General features: G+C 52.3%; 1 protein-coding gene across 2 annotated transcripts; it reads left to right on the forward strand.

The window, feature by feature from the left end:
* On the forward strand, positions 30-10,266 carry SLC2A10 (solute carrier family 2 member 10). 2 transcript variants are annotated; one of them, XM_021416877.1, is made up of 5 exons: positions 30-2,347; positions 6,250-7,611; positions 8,614-8,736; positions 9,276-9,411; positions 9,889-10,266. In XM_021416877.1, exons 1-5 carry the CDS (start codon positions 2,278-2,280, stop codon positions 9,983-9,985), a joined length of 1,788 nt encoding a protein of 595 aa, XP_021272552.1. In that variant the 5' UTR covers positions 30-2,277; the 3' UTR covers positions 9,986-10,266. The 2 variants fall into 2 exon arrangements, with proteins under 2 accessions (XP_021272552.1, XP_021272553.1); XM_021416878.1 differs by lacking the exon at positions 30-2,347 and adding an exon at positions 2,887-2,940.

The raw sequence follows: 18,838 nt of genomic DNA on the forward strand, positions 1-18,838 counted from the left end.
GGGATTAAGGAAAGGTTCTGCACCAGGACAGGCTTCTCTCTCCTGCTTGCATTGCTGTTTTCACTTGTGATCATGAGGGCCTTCTCAGCTGCTCCTGCACTTCCAGTGATCAGAGCCATGCCAAGCTGGCTGCGGACACCGGGCTGTGTCACCCAACGTGGGCTGCCATTGCCAGTGCCAGGCACATCAGGCAGCACATATTTGCGGCTCAGGCAGGGTGTTTTGCTATTCAGCTGCAAAGCAGGAATGCAGCCTCGCTGCCCTGACATCCAGCAGCCAAGAGCACGATAAGGATCAGATGGAGAAATGGCACTGCCAAGACACACAACCTCAAGATGAGGAGGAGAGGATCTCAGGAGAGAGCAAAGCTGGAAACATGAGGCAGGAGCTGCCATGTGGCCAAGGGCATGCTGGTCCCCGTGGATCCAGCCCTTCCCAGCCCTTCCTCTCACACACAGCTTTAGGACCAAAGCAACAGCCTTCAGCAGGCCCACAGTGCCCATGAACTACAAATGTTACAATGAGAAGTATGGTATTTTAAAACCCACAAGGAAAGAATTTTTCCGAAGTTATCCTCGCTGTACATCACAGCAGTTTTTCATGGTGTGGTTTCAGAGGACCATAACCCACAGCCACGCATAGTACCGATGCTGCAGCTGTATTTCTGCACATACTGATGTAATCTTTTTGGCCGCCTTTTGCAAACATACCATAAAGCTCTGCTGTGCTCCCCAGGACCTCGCCTCCCTGCTGCCTTTGCTAATAATGTTTATTGCCCTGCCAGAGAACAGGAAGCCTCCAGAAAATGTCAGGGGTGGCTTTATGCTGGCAGACAAACAGATGCTGAGTGACCAAGGAGAAAATGTAATTTCTTCCTTCTCACGCTGAGTTCATTTGAGGAGTGTAGTTAAACACGCAGGAGTTGTTGGGGCAGGTTGTAGATCACAGAGCCAGGACGTGTTAACCCAGCGGATGCTGAGGACTGCAGGGTCCCAGAGAAGAGTGAAAATTGCAGGTCTCCATTTGAGTGTCATGAGAGCTGGCCACGATTTCAGAGCTACTTAAGCTACTTTAATAGGAATTACAAATCTCATCGCAGAGGTCCTTCTGTGAGCACCACTGGTTTCTGTGGGCCGGTGTTTGTGTTTGAAGCCATTCTTCACTGAGCGTATGGTCCCTGCGCAGCTGTCAGACTGTACGAGACACACCATTGCAGATGAGGTATTTTTGCATACTGTATTCCCATTGAAATAAGAGTACGTGAACAGGAAGCATTTCTTTAATCTATAAATCACGCAGATGATTTGAAACGCTTTTAATATTCACTATGGCTTTGAGAAGAAACAAAAGCTAAGCCTTTGATCAGCTGCTGCCCATACTGCAGGCCCGAGATCTGACAGACTGGGGTGAAAGGATGTACATGATCCAGGATGGCCCATCTCAAGCATCTCAAAACTACGAACTGGAGCAAAAAAAAGAGTACTGTGGGTCTCCAGAACAGAGACATAGCATGCATTCCCTCTACAACGTAGAACAAAGATTCCTTAAATATTTCTCTAAATTCCTCATGAAGTTAGTATGTGGAATGACCACTGTAAAGCTCTTTTAAAGACACCACGTGTTTTTCACTCCTTACCCAACCTGTTTGCTTCTGACTGTGTCAGAGGGCTGTGCCTGCACTGCATCCTCAGGTGCAGGGGCAGCTGATGCAGCCTGAGCCAGTACCGTGCAGGAAGCTTTGGCAGCGCGGGCTCACAGCGTGCCGGTAGCATTAGAACCATGCGATGAAATGAAATGTTACCTGCAGTCACATACCAGCTCACAACGCAGGCTTATGGTCATTCCCACTCATCCTCCAGCACAGTCGCTGTTGCATGACTCTGCGAGGTCTCAGAGCCCGTGACAGCACATTTCCCTGCTCTGGTCCCCACGCTCATTAGGTGACAGCAGACTCCTGAGCGTTGCATGCACATCACAGCTTCACCACATTGCAACACGCCCGGTGACTATGGTTTGCGTGAACAGCACCAAGGGAGAATGTTTCCATTGCGTTAAAGAGTTTAACTCTTCTAGGCATATAAAGCTTTGTAAAATCCTCATTTTACAAACTGGAATTTGCATTATATGAATACACTCTCAGATTCAGAAAACAAACCTTGCCTCCAAGCGCAAGTCCCAGTGCCTTGCATGCAGTACCCAGGAGGAACATTTCTGTTCCACTGAGCAGAAAGAGGACTTTAATTGCAAGGAAAGCTGAACACCTGAATACTTTGCCTAATGGAGCACTGCGCTGCTGGAAGGAGACAAGCTCAAGAGACGGATCCTTTCTTTTCAACAGAAGAGAAAGGTAAGAGTTCAAAGTCAGCCGTGCTGCTCTTTTCAGCTTTGAAATGGTCAATCCTTTCCTAGCAGCCTTTCTTTGGCTTTCCAACCCAGAAACCTAAAAACTATACCAAACTTCCCATCTCCCGAGGGCTGTCTAAAGGCCTTCTACTGTGGAGGAGCAAAGCTCCGCATGGCAGCGTGCGGTGAGCGGAGAGATGAGATTCCTGCTCCTGGCTGCATTGAGACCGAGACCGGGACAGCGGGACCGGGACAGCGCTGTCATTCCAGCTGCCAACGCCGTGTCCCGGTTTCAGACGGCTCCGCAACCCATGCGTGCAGCACGCTACGGTAAAAGATCCCCAGCCACACCGGCCTGGGAGAAGGAGCCTAACGGGGCGGCCGCTCGCATCGCCCCGGGGAGCCGCTCGCCGCTTGCCCCGCTTCGTGCCGGGATCCCCCAGTCCTCCCCAAGGCCGGGGCGGCCCGGCCGGGGGCAGGGCGGGAGCGACGTGGCGCTGCTCGGCCCCGCTCCGGCCGCCGGACCCCGCTCCGCTCCGCCCCGCTCCGCGCCCGCCGCCTCCGCGGAGCGCCCGGGGCCCGGCCGCCGCGCCATGGGTGAGTGCTCCGGGGCCGCGCTGGGGAGGGGGCGGCGGGCGGCGAGCCAGGCTGCGAGCGGCGGCCGTGCCCCGGGAGGAGGGCAAGTTTTCAGCTTTGCGACTTTTCCGAAAGGCTCAGGCTGCATCTCCCTCCCTCCCTCTTTCTCCCCCGCCCAAGTTTTCTGTTTCTTTTTTAGCACTTCCAGCCCCGGTTTCCTGTGACACGGCCCCTAAAGCCGTGCCGGGAGCAGGGGCGGGGAGGAGGGGGCCGTGCGGCGGCGCGGCGAGGGAGCGCGTCCTCGGGCGTTGCGCTGTGGACGGGCCGGTACCGCCGCCGCAGAACCCGCGGCGCTCCGGGGGCAGCTCGGGCTCCGCTCCGTCCTGCAGCGCGGCCCCGGGCAGGGGATCGCCCGGCTCAGCCCCGTGCGGCACCCACCGAACTTTCTGCCCTAACGAGCTCTGAGTCCCCAGGTACCTCGACAGCTTCAGAGCAGGCTATATACAAAGCTGGATCCCAACCAGTGTTCGTGGACTGCCCACTAAGTGAGCAGCAGCGCCTGTTTGAATCAGCGCTGGTATTTACTGCAGGGCTGAATGGATCTAAGGAAGCTGGTGGCTTGAAACGAGTGGCTTGGCCACTTCATGCAAAGACTTTTGTTCTCTCTGAACAAATATTTTTTCTGGTTATCTGCGTGATACGTGTACAAGGAGCAATACAAACAGAGCAGGTAGTCACACAGAGCATAGCGGGAGGGACTGGCGTGGGGCTGGAGGGGTGTAAGGAGCACAAAGGAAACAGGGGGATACAGAACAAATACCAACACAAACATGGCCATCCCAGGGAAATAACCTTTATTGCTAGCTGTGATTGTGTGCTGAATAGAGACACTTCCTATTAAACACAGCTTGTGGGGGGAAAAAGCCCATAGGCAATAGTGAGGGAAGTTTTCCATGGTCTGGTGGCTGTGTCCACATTCTTTCCACATACGGTCTGCTGAAGCGGTGAGTATTTCTAATTAAACAAAGCCAATGTGTGAATACAGATAGTATTACATGCTGGAAACCGGTGTATTACAGCACAAACTTGCACGTCAGTGTACTCTACCTGTGCCTTCAGAACTGGGCTGGGAGAAAGAGGTCACTGTCACTGCTTTTGCCCCAGGGTCCCCTCGGTGGCGGGGCTCTGCGTGCGCTCCCCCCTGCCATGCTGAGCAATGTGACTCATGGCTCGCACATGTTTGCCCTTTCATCCTCTCTGCAGGGTGAGATGCGTGTGCAGCAAGCACCTTGTTTTTGTAGGGTTGTTTGGGGCGGGTTGGTCGCTTTGGGTTTGGTTTGGTTTGCTTGTGCTGCTGTTTTTTCTTATTTTAAGTCAGCTTAAGTACTTACGAAACTTGCATGGTCAGCTGTGCGAGAAAGGCAAGGTCAAGGAATCGTTTCTTGTATTTGGGGCAGACAACAGGGAGCTTCTCAGGTCATGAAGTTCATCCTGCAGACCTGGATCAGCCTGAGAAAGTTTGCGTGGCTGGGGATCGGATCCTGGGCACCGAGCACTGGAGAAGGAGAGGTGAAGAAATCAGGGCCATGCCCACAAAGTAATGCCAGGAGTGCAAGATTAGATAGGAGAAAAACTCTTGTGAGCAGCACTTTCAACTACATTATTCCTTCACTCTTATTTATTTACTATAAGTCAGTCTTTTTTCATACTCTTGGTTTCTCTAGTCTCCACCAAAGCTGTCTGAATTCCCTCGCTCACGCTCAGGGTAGACACAGCACTTAGGGGCCAGACAGGAACTGAGGGTCATGCTCCTGTCAGCAGAAGGCTTTTTCTCTGTTGTTTCCCTCTTAGACAACAGGAAATATAATTTAAATCCCCATCACCACCTTAGCAAAGTTTGACAAAGAGTCCCTACCTCCCGCTGCCTCATCCCAACATTTGTTCCTCCCTGCAGCTGTGAAGAGCAGACATCATCCTCCTCCTAAAATTCCAAGCAGTGAAATAGTTAATGCTGCTATTTTCTTTAAAAAAATCTTTTTTTTTTTTTTTAAGTTTCCTTAGATTTCCAGCTTAGGTTGAAGTGCATGTGGCATTCATCAGCTCTCACTGCAGGCTTTGCATTCCTGCTCTTTACCTTGCAGTCCCGAGGTCTGAAGATTTTATATTCAGTGAGATATCTGAGCCTGGAGTTGCTGTTGGGCTGCAGTTCAGAGGGAATCCGCACACTGGGGTAGTTCTTCTGGCCACATAATCAGATAATAAATAGGGCCCTACCTCTAGGATACCACTTCACTGATGAGGAGATGTTAAAGAGAGAACTTCTGCCTTGGTTATGCCATTCATAAATTATCTGAAAGACACAGTCAGAGGAAAGAAAAGAGACAAAACATCTTTAACAGCTTACCAACTTGGCCAACCATTTCTCCCTTTGCCTGGGCTCATGCAGGGGAATGGAAAAGAAGATGGTGGTTCACTAAGCCTTAAGTATAGTGCTTCTCCCTGTGGATCCTGGGTTTGTTCAGTAACTTTGTGTTTCTGCGATAAATGCGTCGCAACAATAAAAATAACATTCAGAAGCATCTGCTTCTGTGGGTGAATGTAGGATGTCCAGGGACTGCTTGGCAAAGAGCTGGGCCTTCTTGGATGAGCTCAGGAGAAGAATGCATTGCATGAAGCGCACTGGGCAGTGGCACCTGTTTTCTCCAGAAACAAGAATTGTGCAGAGCTTGAAGGAGGAATTAGGTATGAAATTGGAGGATAAGTGAGAATGAGCAGTAAGAATGGGACTAGGCCAGGGCAGTTCTGACCCAGTGAGTGATCTGTGGAATTCCCTGCTGGCAATGGATGCTTCTTTTCCTACAGATGTTCTAAGCTGCAAACCATGGACTGAAACTTTATAATGGTGATGTAGAACATGTTAAAACCCAGCAAGCAGAAGCTGCATTCCCTGTCCAGAATAGTTCTTGTAGCTAGAACCAAGAAGGAGAGATCTTGGAGGGTCCCATGTACAATTCCAGAAAAGCAAACCACTGTTCCCCACTTCAGTACAAGTCTTAACAATAAGGCTGTTAACACAGCCCTATTTTCATGGTTCTGAACCCAAATGAATGCCACAGCAGTCCATGGCAATGTGTGCAGGCCTGGTGGGTGGTGAGAGTGTCTGCAAATGCCTCTGCACATGACCTACGAATTTGGGGGAAATTCGTCATTGTAGCTTTGTAGATAGAAAACTTTGGTTGTCCTGGAAGAGCTTTTACCAGACTGTGTGTGCTGATAGCTTTCCTGCTAGAGCCAGAAAACTGAACCTCACATTGCTTACTTGTTTTCCAGGTCGTGCACTGCTGGTCCTCCTGTTGTCTGCAACAGTCTCTCTGCTGGGCGGGCTGATATTTGGATACGAGCTGGGGATTATCTCCGGAGCACTGCTGCAGCTGCAGGCAGACTTCAGCCTCGGCTGCTTCAAGCAGGAGGTTCTTGTGAGCTCCCTCCTGGTTGGAGCTCTCCTTGCCTCTCTAGTTGGAGGAATCCTCATTGACCACCATGGACGGAGGAGAGCGATTCTGGTCAGCAACGTGGTCCTGTTATTTGGCAGCCTTATTCTCACGCTGACGAGGTCGTTTATGGGGCTGGTCATTGGGCGCATGACGGTGGGCTTTGCCATCTCTGTCTCATCCATGGCCTGCTGCATCTATGTCTCAGAAATGGTGGCTGCGCATCAGCGAGGGCTGCTGGTGTCTCTGTATGAAGCGGGCATCACTGTAGGCATCCTATTGTCCTATGCACTGAATTACATCTTTGCAGATACGCAGGAGGGATGGAGGTACATGTTTGGACTGGCCATGGCCCCAGCAGCCATGCAGTTCCTCAGCATCCTCTTTCTCCCAGTGAACCCTGTTAAACTAAACACGTGGGACTCGGACTGCCAGAAGGGTCTCATTCAATTGCAGACCGCTGACGACGGAGAGGCAGCAAAGCGGGAGCCCTATAAGGAGAAGCACTACTCATTTCTTGATCTTTTCAGGACCAGAGACAACATGAGGAGACGAACCCTGGTGGGGCTGGGCCTGGTGCTCTTCCAGCAGTTCACTGGGCAGCCCAACGTGCTGGGCTACGCCTCCAAAATCTTCCACTCGGTGGGATTCCAGAGCAACTCCTCTGCCATCCTGGCCTCTGTCGGGCTGGGGGCAATCAAGGTGGTGGCCACGCTAGTGGCGATGGCCTTTGCCGACAAAGCTGGCCGCAGAGCGCTGCTCATCGCTGGCGGCGTGGTGATGGCCATCTCCGTCACCACCATCGGCCTCACCAGCTGCATCACCCCGCTGGCCATGGCCAGGGACTGCACGGCCGCTGCAGACCCCAACGTGTCCCACAGCCTCCCCCAGCACCCCCTGCTACCCCCATCCTCCCACGTCCCACCAGACTTAGGAGAAGGCAATGGGAGGGCAGGCCCTGGTTCTGCCGCCACCAAAAGCCTTACAAAAGCTCTTGCTGGTGCTCAAAGCAGTGAGGTCGTTACTGGTTCTTCCCACACTCAGAAAATGGGCTTGGCAGGGCAGTCCGAAAAAGAGACAGTGGAGAGCACAGACCCTCCTTTCGGCGGTGCTCCCCTGACAGAACATATGGTTTTAAATTGGATTACGCTGCTGAGCATGATGGCTTTCGTGAGCGCATTCTCAATTGGATTTGGACCAAGTAAGTATGGTGTTTATATATCCTTGCACTAACCCAGAGAATAAAACTGGGGCTGATCTTTATAGTCTGCTTGAAACATTCATTATGCATTGGCTTTACCAGGCAGCTGAGTGTCTGGAAACTGGAAATGTATCCCCGTCAGCCTACTGAATCATTTCCTGGTCTTGCAGCTCTGTCTGCTGTGTGGCTGGGACAGCATCATAATCACCTTCTCTTCCATGCTATCACTACCCTTGTAATGTTCTTTTTTTCCTGTCATGCTCATTGCAAAATCAGAGCTTCCCACAAGCACTACCTAATGCTCACTGCACCCTGATGAGGAGGAAAATAGAGAGGCTTCTCCAGAAAGACAGCAGCAGAGCTGGAAGTGGAATCTCCTAGAAAGTTTCTTGGTATCAGTTGGACTTTTTCTGAAATCATTTTTCATCAGATGAGAATGGAGATGAGTTCTTGCTTCCACGTGAGTTCTAGTGTTTTCCAGCACTTAATGTTTTAAATGCTTTGATGGGAGAAAACATCATCCAACCAAAGGAAAAACATAAGAGCACAGCAAGTCCCATGAGTTTGGCAGTGACTTCATAAATCATTTCAAGCAAAATAACCCTAGGATAGGAGAGATTGCTCTAAGTTACCTACTGCTTTCAGCTCTGATTTTAGCCCAAATGCAACAATCTCTCTACTCCTTTCTCCATTCTTTAATAAGAGCATGTCCTGATGGCAGGAATGTCATTTTCCTCTCATGTGCTCAATGGCCAAGTCCCCACTTTACTTTCTGCACACTGGACCTGTCCATGGGTATCTCAGCCTCCGCAGCGCTGACCATGGGAGCTTCAGAGTGCTCTGCTGGGACCTGGCTCTGGGATTGATGACCAGCAGCAGTGGATGCTGGGTGAAGCCAGAGTTTGGTTCTTCGTCAAAAACCTTGCTGAAATCTTCCTTCCCCATTTCCCAAATAAGTTTCTTAAACCTCACAACTGTTTTTCTAACCTCTGATCTGTGCAGTGACCTGGCTGGTCCTCAGTGAGATCTACCCAGCTGGAATACGAGGAAGAGCCTTTGCCTTCTGCAACAGCTTTAACTGGGCGGCCAATTTACTGATCAGCCTCTCCTTCCTGGACCTCATTGGTAAGTGTCCATCCCTGTCTGTCCACGTCCCACAGGTGGGTTAGTGCAGGTGGCTGCCACGAGCTGATGGGAGAGTAAGTGGCACTTTGAAACCTGGAGGCCTGACAGTGACCCTGCTGCCTCTGAGAGCAAACAGGCACCACTGACACCGTTCTGGCTCCTCCATCACCCATTTTGTAAAAATCATCCTTCGTGCACAGGGCTGTACCACAACACCGGGCTATCGGGCAGCTATGGAGTCTGCAGCTTTCACACCAGTAGCTTTGCAGTGTTTCCTGCTAGCAGAGCTCTCAGTTGAGGCATTCAAGGTCCTGAAGCTCAGCCACCTTCACCTTCCCTCTGTGGTGCTGCTGGGAAGGTGGCTGTGAGTTCTCCCTCACTGATCCCCAGTTCCTTTTCCTAGCAGACAAGGGGCTTTCCCTGCCCTTGGAAGGGCTCTTGCCAGCACCAGTGACCACCCCGCAGTAAGCCACCAGCTTTCTTTGTATCCCGGGGTATGACTTCCCTTTGACAGACCCTTCATTTGAATCTTTCTGCAGATGCCATTGGTTTCTCGTGGATGTTTCTTCTCTATGGGCTGATGGGAGTGATGGCTGTTATATTCATTTATTTTTTTGTTCCGGAAACAAAAGGACAGTCCTTAGAGGAGATAGACCAGCAGTTCTCCAGGAAATGGTACGTGTGCTGTTGTGCTTGGGGTGTTTCCCACCAGCAGTACCCAAGGTCCATGGCACTGGGCAGCCCGAGCCTGGTCTGTGCTACTGAGAACATGGTGAAGGCACAGCCGGGCTGTGGGAGCAGTGCCGTGCTGCTGGAGGCCACTGGTGGTGCTGGGAGGAAAAGGGCTGACAGCGGGGCTCGTGGGCTAAGGGAGAGCAGGTCGGAGTGCGATGTAGGCAGGGCCAGACTGCAGGAGGGGACAATGCTCTGCTCCTTTCCTCTGGGATCCTGGGCTCCTCTTTCTTCTCCGAGGCAGTCATCTCCCAGTGTAACACAGACCATGGAGGGAGGTTGTGCAGCCGTGGTGAGGGTGGGCAGGAGGTGGCTGAGGATAGGCAGGAGGTGGCCGGGACGGGGTGGCTCTGAGTCTGGGCCTGTCTCAGCCTGGTGTGAGCAGCAGCACCCCCAGCTGACCCCCAGCATTGCCCCCAGGCTGCGGGAAGGAAGCGGCTGCAAGCAGAGGCGTGAGAGAGGAGCGAGCTGTGCACACGGGCAGTACCAGCGAGTGGAGCACGGCAGCAGTGCCTGACACCGGGGCCAGCAGTGTCGTCCTGCGGAGGTGAACTGACATCGGGACATTCCTCCTTGCAGCCTGCAGCCAGCGACCTCTGTGCAGAGACGGCTCTCCCTGCAGTGCCTTAGATCTTGGGGCACGCTCGTAGCTGCCCCTTGTGTCCTTGGAGAGTTGCTGGTCCCATGCAGGGAGCGTGTCCTTCCTCTGGCATCTTTTATTGTTCACGGTTTGTGTCTGCTATCATTTAAGAGATGAATGGTTTTGTATGCGGGAATAAAACACAGTTTTTGCTGACACCACTTTCCACCCATGCAGTTCATTTCCGAGCAAGATATATTATATTCCACTGCTTTGAAGTACTTGGTGCTTTCCAGTGGGGTCAGGATTGCAGGGGGAATGGTCATGCACTCAGCAGCACACATCCATGCCACCACCCTTTATATGTCTGTGCAGGAGCCTGCACCCTGAGAAGGGGCTGATGCAGCTGAGCACCCCACAGGCCCAGCAGCTCTCTCACCTTTTCTCATGTGGTCCCTGCCCACAGACGTAGAAGCACACTGTGGATATGGAGATGCTTTCTTTTGTGCACAGAGAATGCTCCACACTCGCAATGGAGGTTTGCACGTACAAAAATACTGCAATATTCTGATGCCTTCTACAATTTTTCCATCTCCTACAATTGTACGTTCTTTGATAACCCTGTCACCTCTCCTCCTGACACATATAGATTATTAAAACCACCCGGCCATCACCCCACTCCCAAAAGTTTGTGAGAGAGGAGAAGCTGGCACCCTGTTGACCAGGTGCCTCCATCCTGCTGACCATCCAACCCTGCCTCTTCCAACCCCCTCAGGAACCGTGTCCCAAAGCTTAGCACGTTCCCCTGAAAGCGCAGCTCCTCGGGGACCAGCGACCGCCGTGCTGGGCCACCTGGCTGGCACCATGGTGGCACATAGGATGTGTCTTATGCTGTCCAGTGCCACGTGGTCATATCACCCAAAGCCCCGTCTCAAACAGAACTCACCCAGGCACTGGAAGATGACCCTCTGCCCTCAGCTGCAGTTCAGTCCTCAGCCTCAGCCCCCTCTGCAGCTGGCCACAGGGGCTCGGTGGGACATCGCGCGGTGGCCTTGGTGCTTCTGAAGTCCCTGTGCATGGCATGTGCTGTCACCACAAGGCACACAAGGACACCCGCAAAACAGAAAACAGACGCTCTCTTCCCCTTACTGCATTCAAAACCCCACGAATGCCGAGCTGTATCGGCGATAACCCCGGTTTATCGGGAAACGGAGGCAGCGCTGCCCTAGGAGCTGCCGCGGGGCTGCGGGCCGAGCGGGCGGCTCCGGGCTCCCACTGCGACCGGGTGCAGCGCGTTCCGCCGCCGCCAGGGGCCAGCCCGAACCCGCGGAACGAGCCGGGCCGGGCCGAGCGGATCCGGGCGCTTCGTGCCGCCTGCACCGGCAGCTGCTGCCGGAGCCTCGGGGCGCGGGGATGCTCGCAGCTGGGAGGCAGAGCCAAAGCTCCCCGCTGGGCCGCGCGGCTCGGTCACTGCGCTGGTGGCACTGAAAGCGGAAAAAAGCGCACGGGAGAGCTCAAATGAGAAGCGGGAGGGAAGTGAGGGGGGCAGAAATTCAAACCTGCGCCCCTGCGGAGGATGTGGCCAGTGCACAGTGAGAGCAGCGGGGAAATCTATGGTGCAGCTGCAATAGAACAGGTGAGACCGGCAACATGTGCTGCCGGCAGACCCACGGGAGCGCTGTTCAGGCACAAAGCAAAGGCAAAACTGAGAGGAGCTCCCATCTCTATCCCAGAAACTTACCAAAATCAAGTGATGGCGGGTTTTCTAATTGCCCTGAATGCCAGCTGCAGTATAACAGGGATGGTGGTGACCTGAGCACCCTGATCGAGCTGTAGATGTCCCTGTTCGTTGCAGGGGAGCTGGATCAGATGACCTTTAAGTGTCCTTTCAACCCAAATGATTCTATGATTCTATGATTTCTATGATTCTGTGAGCTGCCCATTGAATAGTCAGTGGGCATCACTGCAGAGCTCTTGAGATGACAGATCCCAGATTCCAACAGGAAAAATGTAGAACAAGGCCTGTGTTACTGACCCTGGTTGGGATAAGTGCAATGATCAGAAAATACAAAATGAGATCAGAGAAGCTGAAATTCTGGTCGGGTGGTAATAGTGGGAGATTCCAGCTATCTGCACATGGATTTGCCCAGGGATCCATTGGGAAAAGTACTTTTGGATGCAGTCATGTGGCTCCGGGATCCAGCAGTGCTGGAAGCTGCTGCTCTGGGTCTGGGCAGGGGCTGCGCACGGGACCTGTTCACAAGGTGTTTGTGGGAGAGCTGCTCCCTGCTGGTGACCACAGCGCTGCCGATTTAGTGCTGGAGCGGGAGGGAGAACACCAAATAAATCCAGCGAGCGGCTCTGCAATTTTAAGAAAAGGAACTATGAAAAAATAAGGTGATAAGTCAATAGCAGCAACAGAGCTAGAAAGAGCAGACAGAGAGCAAGGAGCCTGCAAGCAGTCTGGCAGCGATTTAAAAATACTCTATTAAAGCCCAAGTAAAACATGTGCCACGGCTCAAAGAGAACTAAGAGGTCCTAAAAAACACCCTGCCCGCCTCGCTGGGAAGGTTAAGGAGGTTTCACGGGGAGAAGGTCAGCATTTAAAAAGTGGAAAGGTTTCCCACATGAGGAGAACAGGAAAAACCATCAAACACAGCAAGTTAAGTGTAGACAGAAAATTAAAAGAGCTAAAAAAGGGCATGAGGATCTCAGTGCGGGGAATACGTAAACCAAATCCAAGAACCTGGCTGGGGAGATCGCTTAATGGCAAAGGTAAAAGCAGGGGATCTGGGAGGACAGGGCAGGACGAGGAGCTCAGGTACTTTGTGGTTCTTCAGTGCTGGGGATGTGTGGGAGACCCTCACACCCATGGATCAGAACCTTGGTGAGAGCTGTTCCTGTATTGCAGGCAGCAAAGTGCTGGGTTTAATGGACACTTTTTGAGGACAAATGTGAGCTTCCTGTTCAGCAATGGAATTTCCCAAAGGATCCTGTTGGGTCTGGCTTTGCTCAGCATCTTCATTTGTGGCACTGGAAGGGGAATGGACACCAAAACCTGGAGGTTTGTTGGTGATGCCAACCTCTCTTGGGAAATGTTGTGCCAGAAGAACCTGGCAAAACGGAGTGGGCAAGAAACGTGCTCGAGGAGCTCCAGGTGTAGACAAACACAAACATATTGCAGCACCCAAACCTTTCACACCTGGTGCAGACCTTGGGGTGCTGGTTGCAGTTCAGGAGGAGACCTGGGAGGCATCACCACCACATGTAGTGTCATCTGCACCCAGCAAGAGCCAGGGCACTGCCAGAGGGACAGGGCCACGTGAGATGGATATGCCTGGGAGGGCTGCAGAACCGTGCAGAGGCCGCTGGGAGCTGGGTGAGCTCAGGGTGGGCTGGAGGAGCCCCTGGGATGGGTGAGCCTCCTCCATCACCAAACTGGACAAAAATGTCCCCGCTGTAAATGAGCGGCCCATTAGAGCAGCAGCAACCCACTTCTCCTCTTCCGTCCCCTGAGGCCGAGACCTCATAAGACTGGAGGATACAGAAATGCTTGGGGCAGTGATAAATCTCCTTTAGTGAGCTTTTATTTCCTTTTCTTTCACAATATTTTCTTTAGTTTCCTAGCCAATTTTTTTCTAAGGAAAGATTTCTGACTTCCTTTGAGCCACAGCTCAACATCTGTCCACATTGGGGGCTGAAGTAATACACTGTTAAGGGGTTTTGATGTCAAGCCCAAAACCCCACCAGGGATTTATGCAGCTCTCCCCTTTCCTCCCTCCTCCTCTTCAAACAGCCTTTCATTTGCTCTCACTAATTGTGCTGTCATGCCTTTCTTTCCCCCCGGTGGTGCAGACAGCCCTTCGTGCAGACAGGTTTTGGTGACAGACGCCTGTGCCATGAGCTCTCTTGTGAGGTGGGCGCATTGCGTGCGCACCGAGCTGTGCTGAAAAGAGGCAGGCACCCATTCAGTGTGGGGACAGATGGGTAGGGGCTTCCCTGCCCCTGGAGGAGCTGCTGGGGAATAGTGCTGGTCTGCCAGCCCACCCACAGCCTCCACTTGCTCCTCAAAATCAGAGTCATCGGATGGTTGGCTTGGAAGGGACCTTAAAGATCACGAAGCTCCAGCCCCTGCTGTGGGCTGGCTGTCCCCCACCGGCTCAGGCTGCCCAGGGCCCCATGCAGCCTGGCCTTGGGCACCCCCAGGAATGGGGCACCCACACACGTGGATGAAGATTTCCAAGAGAGAGGGGAGGACTCCATCTGCCCCAGAACCTGCAGGCAGATGGGCTCAGGGCACTCAGCACAGCACTGCTGCAGGAGGTTTGGGAGAAGCTATGGTGCTCTGCTGAAGAGTGAGCTTCTAAAAAGTGATGGCAGCTGCCCCCACCCTTGTGTGTGCTCCTGCGAAGTGCCGTGGCCAAAAATAGGTTGTTCCCTTTCCAGAAATAATGGGTTCCAGCCAGACTTCAGAAATTTGGTGATGTGAATTTTGAGGGGCGGCAGCACCGCCCCCGAGCTGTACCCCCAGCCGTGGGAATGGGACGTGGGTGGCTGAGCGGGGAATGCGGGGAGCATCCCGCAGTGCTCTGCGCACCTGAGGGCAGCGAGCTCAGGGCCCGCATCCTGCTCCGTCTGCTTGGGGGGATGCAGGGCTGGCTGAGAGGGGCCAGGATGCATGAAACACGATAACTGGAAAAAATACAAACCAGGGCTGTGTAATGTGCTACAGATCCAGCAAAACAACCAGAGCTGAACAAAATAACGTTCCTCCTGTTAGAACAAAGGTACTGCCTCGATCCAGGGAGAACCTGGCAGGAGAACGATGTGCTGAGCTGTGGTTTGTTGGCTCGTGCCTCTCCCAGCACAGGTCGCACACCCCAAAATCCCACTGTCTTATCAGGGACGAGATGTCTTGGGTGGGGAGTTAGACCCAGGGTGCAGCACTGGGCTGTGCAGAAACCAGTTCTATGCCCCAGTCTTAATGGGACCCAATCAGCCCCTGAATAAGCAGGAATGACGCAATTACCTTTTCCATGGTGCTCTTCCAGCTGTGCTCAGGTACTTCGGAGCTGCTGGGATGTGCTCACCCCACCGTGAATCCTTCTCCCCTTGTTATAGGAGCAGGAACAGCACGGAGCTGGCGATGGTCGGGAGCCACATCCCCTCAGGAAGGTCCTCGGTGAGGGTCTGCGGGGAATCATGGCCCAAGGGCACCACAGCCCCATGGTGACACGGCCGTGGCTGTGCCCACCGACAGCTCCGTGGGGCAGCATCCTCCTCCTGGTCTTCCCCCGACTCTGAGTCGTCCCAGTGTGCAGTGCAACTGCCAGCAGCAGCACGCACACCAGTGTCAGCGCTTGCACTATTAATAGTGTTTCTATTCCTGCTGTCATTATGATTGCTTCTGCTACTATTAATAATAATATTTACATATGCATAACCACAGATGCAAAACAGATGGCTTGGTGGCGACCTCTGAAAAACTTGTCTCTGCCACATATTTATGACAAAGACAGAGGGTTAGCCACACAGAGTGCCATAGAGGGAACAAAATAGATGGGGAAAAAGAATGAAATAATTCCTTCCATATTCCCAACAGAGGCCAAAACTTGTCTGTTCCCTCTCTCAGCTTCTCTCCTTTCTAATACTTGAGACTCTTTTCCAATACCAGGTCAGAGACGGTTTCCATATTTTTTCAGACTTGTCTAATTTTATTTTCCAGTTCAGCTATTATTTTTTCAGATGCAGCTTTTCCCGATGGATGGAAAATACGAAAGGAGTCGCTCATCTGCTCCCCGCAAGCTTTTTCCTGACCACTGGGAAGCTCGGGCACTATTCCAGACCTGGGGTAAACCTTGCCTGCTGGAGAAAACTCGATCCCTGTTTGCTGAGTTCACAAGTCTGGGAATCATTTAAGCTAATGAGAACAGTAAAAGTGAGAAAAACTGCCACCAGCATCAGCCACCCTGTTCGCTTCCTACAACGCCCAGAAAGGAGTTGTGTGAGGAGGGGGTTGGCTGCTGCTCCCAGGTAACAGCGATAGGATGAGAGGTGATGGCCTCAAGCTGCACCAGGGGAGGTTCAGGTTGGAAATTAGGAAATATTTCTTCTCAGAAAGAGTGGCATTGCACTGGCACAGGCTGCCCGGGGACAGAGTGTTCAAGGAACATGTAGAGGTGGCACTCGGGGACATGGTTCAGTGGGCAATGCTGGTGATGGGTTGTTGGCTGGACCTGGTGATCTTAGAGGTCTTTTCCATGATTAATGATTAATGATTCCATGGTTCTAAGATTTTTGGTGGTTTCTTTGCCCAGCCACAGGAAATCACGGCTGGTCTGTCAGCAGCACGGCACTGCCCTCCAGAGAAGGCCAGGGCTGAAGGAAGGAGTTCCCAGTCCGTGCTGGTACCTGGAGTGACACAAGCATCCCTCCAGCATGAGTGGTTTCCCTGCAGACATGCTTCGCTCTCCTGTCTGTGTACTCAGTTGTGCAAACATGGAGGCTCCCACGCACCACGGCGTCACGCTGGTGCCCAGCAGGTCTTGGCGGTCCTTCTCTGCCCTGAGCAGCCCCTGGTCCTGCAGCTCCTTCCTGGAGGAGGAGGAAGGTCTGCGTGCTGTGCCACACCACAGAGATGTTTAAATGGAGAAAGCCAGCAGACAGCCCGTGCTGCATGCTAACGAGTACAACGCAGCGTCCCCAAGCACTAATGAGTAATAAAGTGCCCCACAAACTAAAGAGTCCCCAAATACTACTGAGGGCTAAGTAGTCCCCAAATACTCACCTCTCTCTCGGGTCAAATTCCAGTCTTTAAACCAATCCCCATTACATTTTACACATAAGGCTGTAGAAGGCCTCGGAGGGGCTGTTAGGGTCTATTGTAGGGGAATAAAGCATGTGTCAAAAAGACTTTTAATGCCCAGTTAAAAATGGCCTAAACATGGCCTGCAGTTACCTGATAAGCTGCAAGGTCTCTATTGGGATAAATATTTTGGTTTTTAAATTGTCTCAGCCCTTGCACACTTACAGGAGATTGGCTTGGCTCTATGCTGAAGCTTTGTCAAGTACATTAAAACAAAATTAAAAGCCTGGCTTTTGTTCCATCAAGACATTTAATGCTTGTTGCTTTTTTTCTTACAATGGTTATGACCAGTGAGTGCAGCACATAGTGCAGTGCTGCAGATTTCTGCTGCTCGGTGCAGGTTACAGCACCAGCTCCCCTCCACGAATGTCCCTACCATGCAGCCAGGGCCAAAAATGCTGCAGGAGGAGTTCACTTGCCCAGGGCTGCACTGCAGGGCAATGCCAGAGGGCAACGCCTGAGGCTGTGTGCACAGGTTCTACTCACTGCAAGAGAAAGTGTTTCTACTAGTGCAAATGGAGACTGCACCATTTACCATGTAAATTACCTTTTTTTTTTTGTGAACAGCTACATAATTCCTGCAGCGCCCACTGCCATCACACCAATGATGGTTTTTATGTAGGTATTTGGGCATCAAAGAATTAAAGAATGGCTCGAGGGCTGTTGGATTCACTTTGTTTGTTTTTTTCCCCTTAAACAGGCCTGTAATTCACAGTGACAGCAGCCACGAGCCCAGGGCTGGCGCTCAGATGGGTGCTTCTCCCCACTCACCACTCTGCTGGAAGGGTCTGTGGTGGGGAGCAGCCTCCCGGGGCCATTCTGTGGCTGTCACTGCTCTGGGAGCTGTTTGCCTGGTAGCGAGTGGGGCCAGCACACAGAATTACTGGCATTTGAAGCCCGGTGCAAGACTTGACTCTCAGGAATGCGGCATTAAAAACAAAACTTAAAACTTCCATATTGCAAAACCTATTAGCTGCTTTACCATTTTCACAGTCATGCCAGTTTGCTCATACTGGATCTTTTACCAAAGCATGACAGCTCATTTGTTTAGCTTGGGCCAGGCTTAAAGTTCTGATGAAGCCTAATCTTGTGACCTGTATTTACTTTGGCCGGGGATGCCTTCTGCACAGACGACTTCCTATCCTTCCTAATCTTTCCCGCAGGAAAGAAGCAGGGAGCTAGGAGCAGGGGAGGAAGCAGAGCCAAGCAGACAGGCTGCGCAGAGAAACAAGCACTGCACATGTCGGCGGTGTGGGTCAGGTTCAGGGACCTCATCTGCTAAGGGGAGGAATTAAAGAGGGAGTCAGCACCTCCGCTGTCATCGTCGGAGATGCGTCAAATCCATCACTGACCCCGGGAATTTTACCCATCTGGAAACACAGCTGGCTGCAATAGCTTCAGGGATTTGCGAGGATCTGGGGATGGAAAAGTCTCTGCTTGGATCCAACTTGTGACACCTCCCATTGGAGCTGGGAGAACCACGCTGGTATCAGCCAGGGGTTTGGCAGCGAGATCCCCCTGCCCAGGAGGGAGATGCAAGACGCAGCATGCGCCCTTCATGAGTGCCACCAAGCAGACGGCATGGACGGCCACATCCTTTCCTTCTCCTGCTTTAGGGCCTTGACCTGCAGAGGGGACAACACAGCACTCACAATGCAAGAGCCCCAGGAGAAGTGCTGGTGAGCTTCCCAGATCCTTACTTTGTGCTCGGCAACAGGGCTTCAAATTCAGAGACATAACAACGGGGCTGAGAGTGTTTTCGGAAGACAAAGAGCCAGCCAGGTTTGGATTCTATTTGATAGCTCGGGTTTGACTAATTCCCACGAGCTGAAATAAAATTTTTGGAGTAGCTGGAAATATTCCTCAGCTTCATTCCCACGGAAGAGAAAGTGCTTAAAAGCAATCTAAGGTTAATGGGAACGTGA

This window comes from Numida meleagris, chromosome 19 (genome assembly GCF_002078875.1).
Source record: "Numida meleagris isolate 19003 breed g44 Domestic line chromosome 19, NumMel1.0, whole genome shotgun sequence".
In the NCBI taxonomy this organism is placed as follows: domain Eukaryota; kingdom Metazoa; phylum Chordata; class Aves; order Galliformes; family Numididae; genus Numida; species Numida meleagris.

Bases quoted from the DNA above. Each gene is read 5' to 3' on its own strand.
- SLC2A10 (XM_021416877.1), top strand. From the start codon at position 2,278: ATGGAGCACTGCGCTGCTGGAAGGAGACAAGCTCAAGAGACGGATCCT. The intron at 2,348-6,249 runs GTAAGAGTTCAA...CTTGTTTTCCAG, and splicing joins CTTTTCAACAGAAGAGAAAG to GTCGTGCACTGCTGGTCCTC. The intron at 9,412-9,888 runs GTACGTGTGCTG...CATTGCCCCCAG, and splicing joins CAGCAGTTCTCCAGGAAATG to GCTGCGGGAAGGAAGCGGCT.